This window comes from Maylandia zebra, linkage group LG20 (genome assembly GCF_041146795.1).
Source record: "Maylandia zebra isolate NMK-2024a linkage group LG20, Mzebra_GT3a, whole genome shotgun sequence".
In the NCBI taxonomy this organism is placed as follows: Eukaryota; Metazoa; Chordata; class Actinopteri; order Cichliformes; family Cichlidae; genus Maylandia; species Maylandia zebra.
The window spans coordinates 36,210,392-36,220,766 of record NC_135186.1 but is presented as its reverse complement, the minus strand read 5'-3'; the positions used below and the strand labels follow the sequence as shown (position 1 = coordinate 36,220,766).

Genomic DNA, 10,375 nt, shown 5'->3' with positions numbered 1-10,375 from the left:
TATCCACCTCACATCATAACCGATTAAGGTGCCTCTTCATATTAATATTGTCATTGTTAATATTATCCTCTTTGTCTTATATAACAGCAATAGCATATTATAATATTTTATCAGTGTGTACCATTATACTACTACTGAGCCAATTTGATAGTTAGGATCATCTTATTCAGCAAACAGATAATTTAGAATTCATCCAATCTGCGGTCACATTTGTTCTCTCTGTTGCATGGCGGACCAGGCAGGTCTATTATAATGTATTATTTATATTTTATTTTGTATCCATCAAGGGCTTCAGATGACCTGCAGAATCACCATTTTCCCAAGGTGGAGACAGTTACCTTTTCACACACTGTCATTGGCTGAACAGTGACACAGCCTTAATATACTTTATTTATGTTATTAAAATATTTTCGTGTGAATTATTTGCTTTATATTCATTTTATACATTGTGGGCATGGTCATCATGCCAACTGTGCTTCATTGATAATATCACTTTACAGGTTGTTATCCTTGCTATTATTAATTTCAAATACTCTAAAGATCATTTCTACTGTAATTTTCCCTTTGTTTATCTTTATTTCGTACTTTTTATATTTATATCTACTCAGTGGGGTCTGTTTTCAACCCTTTTAAACTACTTCAAACTACTGTGATCTCTAGTTTTCACTTAATAAGGGATTATTATGTTCTTCCTGATATGGGTGTTGCTGCAGGAATGAGTGATGGTTTACTAAAAAGATTGTGGGGACTGCACAGTGTCTCGTCTTCTGGTTTTACTAAACTGGCAGTTGAGTTCTGTTCTTCTGACTGTTTATATTTTGTTTTCTTAAATCTCTCAGTTTACAGACACTGTTTTTGTCCAGCGTCTGGACTTTTCTTTTCTCACCACTGCTCGTCAGCAGGAGTGAGTTTTAATTTCACTTGCTTGATTACCCATCTTATTTATGTATTTACTTATTTTTGTTTAAGTAATATATACACGATACAGCTGCTATCACCTTCGCTGGTATTAGAGACGAGAGTGGTTGCTCACACGCCCTTCTACTTTCGGACTATTTCCAAAAGCGGTGTGAACTTTACGAGACGGAACTCGACCGTTCTCTCAACTCACCAGCACGTCAGTGAACAGCAGTAAAAGAAAACACAATAGGAGCAGCTCAGTCTCTTATTGGACCGTGAAAAAAACAGCTGCTCCGTTAATTAAAACAATACACACACACACACAGAGCGCGCGTGACCGGAAACCTTATGATAAGGGGAGCTCCCAGAGCTACTTACTCCCTAGACCCAGCTGGGGGAGCTACCCAGAGCTCCAAAGCTTCCAGTCGACGAGCTTCCAAAGCTTCCAGTCGACGAGCTACTTCCGCTATTTTAAATTCCCTGAATTCAAAATGCGCTTTTACGCAAGATTGTGTCAGTGTGTCTGTATCTACCTGGTCAGTGTCGCTGGGTCTGGTCCACCTCGATCGGGCCCCACCACCGTGGGTCGCTTTCTAAGACGTTGGCCAAGACCCGAATTTTAACGCTCTTGGTCTTTTATCACACACCTGGTGTGTGAGCTGTCGACAGGCGAACAACGTGGACTGGTCACGGAGATGGGACACGATGGAGGCGATCCGGCTCCGAAGGACCAAGAAATGTTGGGGGGAAACTCTGTTAAAGACCCAGGAGAAATAAAGACACAATGAGACAAAGTTACTTTCTTTATCAAACGTGTACACGGGTGAGCTGCGAACAACTCACAACGTGAACAGAGGCTTGGCACTTTTTTATAGGAAAGACAGTGAGAACAGGATAAGAAAATACAAAACAGATAAAATAAACAACTCCATATGTGGCGCTAGTCTCGTCAGCAGAGAGCTGTGAGAAAGCTGTGAGAGATAAAACAATCTAAAACAATATGTCCCAAAACAGTGTCTTTGCTGAGAAAGTCTAAAAGGATAATTCTAAACTAATCTAACCATAGACAAAGGGCATCTTTGTACATTTAAAAGAAGGTAAAGAAACACAGAATAATTTTTCCTGTAACATCCGCAAATCAACCTCACCATATGCCTCTCCAATAGTGTGTGTGAGGAGGCGGGATGGAGGCCTGAGACTGTGTGTCGATTATAGGGGCCTCAATAAAAAGACCATTCCAGACAGACACCCTATTCCACGAATACAGGAAATCCTTGATGGACTTGGCGGTAATACGTGGTTTAGTGTGCTTGACCAAGGCAAAGCGTACTATCAAGGTGAAATCAGCGAAGACTTGAAAATATATACCACCTTCACAACACCCTGGGGGCTGTATGAATGGAATAGAATTCCATTTGGACTCACCAATGCGCCTTCAGCTTTCCAATGTAGTATGGAGGAAAGTTTAGAAGGCTTGAGGGACAAAATATGCACTCCATATTTAGATGATGTTTTAGTGTACAGTCAAACATTTGAGCAGCATATTGAAGATTTGAGATCAGTTCTCAAACGTCAGCAGGCTTGGGGCGTAAAACTAAGACCTGATAAATGTGACTTGTTTAAAAATGAGGACGGTTACAAAATGGATGAAAAAGAGGTACAAGCAGGACGAGCTTTGAAGGACAACCCACCGACAAACATTAAAGAGCTGAGAAAGCTTTTAGGATACTACCGAAGCTATGCACAAGATTTTTCAAGACATGCAATGTGCCTATATGATTTACTCTCAGTTGACCACACCCAAACACCAGCGTGGTCAGCCAAGGCGGGGCATGCTGCACCCACCCAAAAAAATCATATGGAGTGACAGCCACCCAAAAAGCACTAGACTATTTGGTGGATGTTTTGACTAATCCACCCGTGATGGCTTATCCTAAGTTTGAGGAACCCTTCATTCTGCACATCGATGCATCAGAAGAAGGCCCTGGTGCAGTTTTGTACCAGAGGCAGGACAGTAAATTAAGAGTAATTGGATATGGATCAAGAACATTAACACAGGCTGAGAAGAACTACAGGTGGCACTCAGGGAAACTGGAATTTTTGGCACTAAAATGGGCGGCGACTGAGCGCTTTAGAGACTATTTGTTATATGTTTCCTCAGTGACAGTATACAGTGACAACAACCCTTTAACCCAGGGGTGGGCAATCTCAGTCCACGAGGGCCGGTGTCCCTGCAGGTTTTAGATGTGTCCTCGAACCAACACAGCTGCTTTAAATGGCTAAATTAGCTCAACATGTCCTGAAGTTCTCCAGAGGCCTGGTAACGAACTAATCATGTGATTCAGGTGTGTTGACCCAAGGTGAGATCTAAAACCCGCAGGGACACCGGCCCTCGTGGACTGAGATTGCCCACCCCTGCTTTAACCTATGTTTTAGGCACAGGTAAACTGAATGCGACAGGACACAGATGGGTTTCCGAGCTGGCTGATTTTAACATAACACTGAAATACAGACCTGGAAAAAGTAACGTGGATGCAGACTTTTTGTCCAGAACACCTTCTAGTATGAACTCATACATGTCAGAATGTACTGAGCTGTGTTCGCCTGAAGTGTTAAGCGCAGTACTGAATGCCATTGAAACACAGGAAGAACAACAACTGGATTGGATATCAGCTATAACGTGCAATCCAGAAGTAAATAAGATACTTAGAGAAACTCAGCCAGATGTGAGAATCACAACACAGGAGCTATTACAAGCTCAAAAGCAGGACTCTGCCGTAGCTTATGTTCTCAACTTAAAGAGCACAGGTGCAAGCTTTGACAAAACATCAGCGACCAAATATCCTAAAGTAAAACAGCTACTACATGAGTGGAAAAAGCTGTTTATTTCAGATGATGGGTTGCTGATACGAAAGATTGTGACTTATACTCAGATTGTGATTCCAGAATCGAACAAAGAACTGGTGTACAAACACCTTCACTGCGAAATGGGTCACTTGGAGGTGGACCGTGTGATGAATTTGGCAAGGAGTAGGTTTTATTGGCTGAATATGTACAAAGATATTGAGTTTTTCATCACACGTGTGCAAATGTAATATTCAGAAAAAAAACCTACAGTTCAGCGTAGCGCCTCCATGTGTCACATGCCGGCTACTGCACCCCTTGAAATGGTTTCAATAGACTATGTCCATCTCGAAAAGAGCAGGGGAGGGTATGAGTATATTTTAGTGATACAGGACAACTTCACCAAGTTTGCTCAAGTCTACTCTACACGCAACAAATCTGGCAAAACAGCAGCAGATAAAATTTTTAATAACTTTTCCTTGAAATTTGGTTTTCCTGGTAAATTGCATCATGATCAAGGCAGAGAAAAAGTGATTTGATTTGATTTTTGAGAATATGAAAACCATTTATTCAAACAGCTGCAGAAGTACAGAGGAATAGCTAATTCAAAGACTACACCCTACCATCCACAGGGAAACCCAGTGGAAAGGTTTAATCGCACCGTGCTGTGAATGCTGCGGACCCTGGATGAGGAAAAGAAAGAAAACTGGAGTGACTATGTAAACAAGGTTGTGCATGCCGATAATTGCACAACTAGTGACAGGATACTCGCCCTTTTATTTACTCTTTGGTAGACATCCACGTCTCCCTATTGATGTAATTTTTGGACTGAGTGAGACAAACAAATGCAAATCAGGATAATGATGAGCCGGCCCATCTCATAATATTCGTGCTGTCAGCTTTAATCTAGTTAAAATGACGCTAACGCCATAACCGCACCAATGTGCAAATCTCCGTTAGCAAGTTCGCCCCGTGCGTGGGGCTGACCTGCTTTTGTGAAGAATGCGCCACCTTTACAGCCTCAATCAGCTTCTAATTCTGCTTCTACTGCATCAAACACTCAGTGGCTGTCTGTAAAGTGTGTTACGATTTCAAAATTGGGGATGGAGACAAGAGAAAAAAACCACAATAACAACACTGGTCCGGCCGGGTTAAGTCAAACGATGATTTTAATAGTCACACGCGTGGGAGATGGACACTGTATGCAGACAGCCTCAGATCTCAAAATGGTGGCGCATTGATCAAACTCTTATAGCCTCTGGTGCCCCCACCTTATCATAAAAGCCTAAACATTCACATGCTTTCTCTCACACGGCGCCTAAGCTACGACCTTGGCTCCCCGTTTATCTGCTCCTGCTGAGATGGGGCAGAAAACTCCAGCATATTCTGTTCTCTTCTAATCAGACAAATAAGGCGATGACTTTCTGCGAACAGTATTTCTTATAACTCAGCAGTATAATGCATCATAAAACAATATCATTCATCCACAATAAATCAGCAGTCTAATGTAATGCAAATCAGTTTAACAAATGCAATAGTTATCAGCTTCTTCTAATTCAAGAGAATAATGCAAACTAAACTACATAATAATTCACAATCTTTAATTAGGGGTATAACATGGCATAAAATAATATTATAGTCTAACAAGTGCAACAGCGAAAAACCGCATGTATTAAAATTACAGTGAACTGTCACCAAATACCCAGCAAACGTCTTGTGTTTTAAATGTTAACAGGTAAGAATAAAACTATGTAAAACTATGCAAAGACATCATAATTAGATTTTTGTTTTGTTTGGATGATGATATTCACACAAAGCATAGAATAATATGATAATATGGCACAATAGCACTTGAAAGGTCAAAGGCGAAAGCAACATTTCTTGAACTATTTTCACACGATGCTCTTCTTCTTCGTTTCCTCGTCCTTGTGGAAGACCGATCCATCTGACTGCTTCCTCCAGCTCAGTTTGACGTCTCCCTGTACTCCCTGCTCCTTCAGCTTCTGTTGGATCTGACACACACAAATACTTAACATTACTCAGACAATAATATACACTAAATTCTTCAGAATCTATTTTTAAGAGAAGATATTTAAATTTGCAGTAATATTTCACAAGAGAGTTGATGACTAATAATAATGTCTAATAAAACTACAAAAGCACATGAGATTGGTCCAAATATTGGAAATGAAATATATAAAAAGTTATTATAATGTGTGATAAAAATAAAACAATCCCAGGTGTAAATGTGGCGCAGCTACTCTTAAAGGAGGACTATTTGAACACCTTGTGCTTTTCGATGTCATGGTCCTGGGCCATGTGGGCCCAGTATTCTTAGTTCCTTGTATTTTTGTATTTCGTTCCTTATTTAGGCCATGTTTTCTGAGTTGCCCTGTTGTGTTGTTCCCTAAGTGTTTTCCCTTCATGGCTTTTACCCCCTGTGTGCCCCTCTGTGTATCTGTGAGCCCTCGTCTCTCCTTATGTTTTATTCCATGTTTCCCCTGCCCATTATGTCTAAGTTCTCCCCGTGCTCTCTCTCCCCCCTGTGTGCCCTCTATGTATTTATGAGCCCTCGTCTCCCTTTGTGGTTGTTTCATGTTTCCCCAGCCCGTTATGTCTGTGTTTTCCCCGTGCTCTCTCTCCTCCTGTCTGAACCTCTGTGCCTGTACATGTCATGTTCAGTTCACCCCGCCCTGTCTCGTTATGATTATCAGTGTCACCTGTGTTCCCCGTGTGTGCCCACTTTCCTCGTTTACCCTCTGTGTATTTCTGTCTGAGTCTCCCTCTGTTCGGCGTCGCGTTCTCCCTCATGCCGTGTGTGGTTCTCCCCGTGTCTTCCGGTATATGTTACTTTAGCTTTTCCCAGTTTAGTGTAGTTTTGCATTGCTTTTGTATCATCGTTATTGTTTATCACCTGTCAGCAATAAAGCTGCATTTTGAGTTTATCCCCCGTGTCTGTGAGTTTGCAATTTGGGTCCTCATCCTGCCTGCCACACGGCCGAATCATGACATTCAGACTCTGGTTACTATTTTTTGATCGCTCTTTGCAAGCGTCGTACTGACCACGTGTACTTTTATATCTGTGACTTCAGTGGATCTTAAACTTGTGCACAGAGCAAGCACTCGTGGATTAAATCGAACCTCATTTTCATAACCAGGACTACAACAAGCTACAAACCAGAGGCCAAACGGGATCATGGTCCTAAGCTGAGGCATTTGGCTTGAACACTGTGGGCTGATGATTTTCACAGTACTCGAAGGATTGCTCCCCACAGCTTCATCTGCCAGGATGAAACAGACTGACACTCATGGCTCTTACATATAACTGAGAACTCAAAACCTGACTCAGCCTAAGGTACATGAGCTGAAGGAGGTGTCTGTGCAAACAAGCATGACAAAACATTTTGTGTAGACAACTTTAATACACAGATGAAATCATCTCTAATAGTCAGTGTTTTGAATATTGAAGAAAAATGTATTCATATGCTGTAATAAAGCACTTGTTTAGTGATCAAGTAGAAGTAATACGCTGCTTTAAGTTTGATTTGAGAAAAATTCTTGTTACTATATTGTTGTGAAGCAGATACAGTCGACTGGCAGTTTCAGTGACACATCACGAGGACAGACCCAGAAGTAGTGAGAGTCTTGAGATGTTCACACAGTCGTGCAACTGAATCCAGCCAGATTGTTAGGTCCACATTCAGTGTTGTGATAAAGCTGCAATTCAGTGAGAGCTTCAATTTTTAAATACATGCACACATACACAGATGTATGTGTGCATGTATAATCTCTCTCTCATGTATATTAATAAATAAACATGACTTGCCTGGTTCAGCGTGGCTTCCATCACATCAGGGTGGGTCAGATCCAGACCGGAGTTTATCAGGTTCACTTTCACCACTTCCTTGTAAACAGGTGCTTTTAAAATAAGAACAAATTGTTACATCCTTCATCAGCTCTATCTTTCACTTGCATTTTTATATTCTGCTTTTAAATACATAATTTACTTGCAATAAAACACTTATGAGTGCCAAAATCTCAGATTAACCTTCCTGGTGTGTTGTTTGCTGTTTTAATATTATATTTAAGCGACAACGAGAAAACAGAAATGGCCCATTTGTTATGACCCATCCTGTCATACTAATATTCACAATAATTTTACAGTGTTCACTTCAAACCTCTGAACTGAACACAACGATTGATGCAGCTTCCATCACAACACTGAATGTGGGTCTGGCAGAATAAACTGTGTGACCACTTGAGGTTTCTGGGTGACAAAATGTGAAGCCAGCAGCTAGGAGCTCACTGTACAGGACTGTTTTCTCACATACAGTTACTTTCACATATTGAGCAGCTGCCACCACAACAGCGGATGTACAGCAAGAACCTTTTACATTAGGGTGTAGTTTGTAAATTGTGACCAATAGCAGCCAATGATTCAGGTAGTAATGCTTACCAACATTGCAAACAAACTCCTTCTGTGAGCCACAGGCCCAGTCCTCCCATTTTGCATTTTCTTCAAAGTTTGCTGCCACGCAAGGCTCTGGTCCATTGGGTTCATTTGTTTGCCAATATGTAAATGAGGAGTTACTTCCATCCATCCACTTCCAGGACTCTGTGAAAAGGCCGATCCACACCCTTATCCCTGGAGGTACCAGGTCATCTATCTCCTGGTTCTCTGTCATGTTCCTCACACTGGCCAGGTCTGTGTAATGAAGTCTGCAGTAGCTCCGGGCGTTCGCCCATGACGCTATAATGTCAATGAAGACAAATGTCCTAGTCGACCCTGAAAACAGACCATACTCAAGTGCTGTGTACAACTGTAAATGCATTTGTAAGTCTAAACAATTAGGCCGTTGTTGAAACATCAATAAAAGCACAGAACAGGACCTGTTTTGTTCTAAGCTTCTAGTTAAGTTGAAAATCCTCACCTGTGTTATTAGAGCAGACGAATCTGAACACATTCGTACAAGGGTCATAAAACCACGGTCCATCAAGCATAAATACGCAGTATTCTATAACCCATTGGTTATCTGGTTGTTCAGGTGACCAGTTTCTGAACTCACTGGTTTCTGACGTTGACCACTGCCAGCCAACGATGTCATCATACAGCCCGATCCAGGCTCTCTGAAAGCACCAGTGGGTTTGTTTCATTAGACATAAAATATATGAGTTAGGCTGTCAGATTATCAGTAAGCACTGATATATACAGTATAAAACATTTCATATCTTGTGATATTTTGTAATTTAGTTCTTTAATTTTTTCCATTTTTATTTATAAAGATTAATACAAATTAAGAAAATCTCAATTAATTTGTAGATTTTTGCATCACAATTTTTCTGTCAAAAAGATTTTCCACTTGACAAAAATTATATTCAAATATTTGTAAGTTCACAAGATCCTAACGCTAACCTTATTCAGTTCAATTCAAAATGGTTCATAATAATTCAGTTTTATTTTTATAAAAGCAAATCACAACAACTGTTGCCTCAATCTGCTTTATTATATTGTAAAGTCAACGATCAGATGACCCCATGTGAGCACTTGGCAACAGTGAGAAAAGAAAAGTGATCTTTCAAGAAAATATAGTTTAAATATAGTTCAGTACCATAAAATTTAAATAATGTACAAAAACCTAAAGTCCTACTGTCACAAAAAAAGCCAGAAAAATAATTTACATTGCCGTTTGTCATGGTGGTCATTTTGCTTAAATCTACTGTGCTGATCAGCATCTGCACATCCTGCATGTCGTCTATAGTAGCCAGGTCTATGTATTTGTCTCTGCAGTAACTCAGCGCTTCAGTCCAGTTCTTCTGTTCATAAACAAACTGGTAGTGATGTTTGGAGGCGATGGCACACAGGCCTGCAAACACAGTAAATAAATGAGTTTAGCTTCAATGCATTTCTGTGTAATCTATTCTCTTGGCAGAAAATTTGTGTCAGGAGTAAATATAACGCACTAATGCATCATCTTTTTCATTTCTGTGAAGAAAAACAATGAAAGTTGAAGTCCCTTAGAGTTACAGTAATAATCTTCATCACAAGGATCACACTTAAATATGATGATGGAAACGTAATAATTCAGACTTGCCTGATGCCGCTATGATGAACAGAGCTTTTTCCATTCTTGTATGTTCCCTGCTTTCTCCTTTGGTCCGACTGTTGTGACATGACTTCTCATCTTCATCCTCATGCAAAAGGATTATGCAAGTTACTTCCAAGGACGCGATGGACGCATGTGTGTGTGCAGAAGTCAATTCAAAACAAGTCAAATCAGTTTTCCTTAAAGTCAATCATTTGCATGAGGGCGTCCTAGCTAATTAGGACATAAAGGGGGCGATCGTGGCTCAAGAGTTGGGAGTTCACCTTGTAATCGGAAGGTTGCCGGTTCGAGCCCCGGCTCGGACAGTCTTGGTCGTTGTGTCCTTGGGCAAGACACTTCACCCGTTGCCTACTGGTGGTGGTCAGAGGGCCTGGTGGCGCCAGTGTCCGGCAGCCTTGCCTCTGTCAGTGCGCCCCAGGGTGGCTGTGGCTACAATGTAGCTGCCATCACCAGTGTGTGGATGTGTGTGTGAATGGGTGGATGACTGGATATGTAAAGCGCTTTGGGGTCCTTAGGGACTAGTAAAG

The 10,375-nt window shown here is 41.0% G+C and overlaps 1 protein-coding gene across 1 annotated transcript; it reads right to left on the bottom strand.

Moving 5' to 3' along the window:
- Window positions 1-5,636: 5,636 nt before the first annotated feature.
- LOC143414433 (secretory phospholipase A2 receptor-like) lies at window positions 5,637-9,870 on the bottom strand. Its single transcript, XM_076878781.1, has 6 exons — window positions 9,837-9,870; window positions 9,424-9,608; window positions 8,676-8,871; window positions 8,201-8,530; window positions 7,571-7,662; window positions 5,637-5,756 (listed from the first exon to the last, which is right to left on the bottom strand). The coding sequence occupies exons 1-6, from the start codon at window positions 9,868-9,870 to the stop codon at window positions 5,637-5,639; spliced, it is 957 nt and encodes a 318-aa protein (XP_076734896.1).
- Between the last annotated feature and the right edge of the window lie 505 nt (window positions 9,871-10,375).

Coding starts and splice junctions, on each gene's coding strand:
- LOC143414433 (XM_076878781.1), bottom strand. CDS start 9,870: ATGGAAAAAGCTCTGTTCATCATAGCGGCATCAG. Junction 8,531..8,675: donor CGTCTGCTCTAATAACACAG/GTGAGGATTTTC, acceptor GTCTGTTTTCAG/GGTCGACTAGGACATTTGTC. Junction 7,663..8,200: donor GGAGTTTGTTTGCAATGTTG/GTAAGCATTACT, acceptor TTATTTTAAAAG/CACCTGTTTACAAGGAAGTG.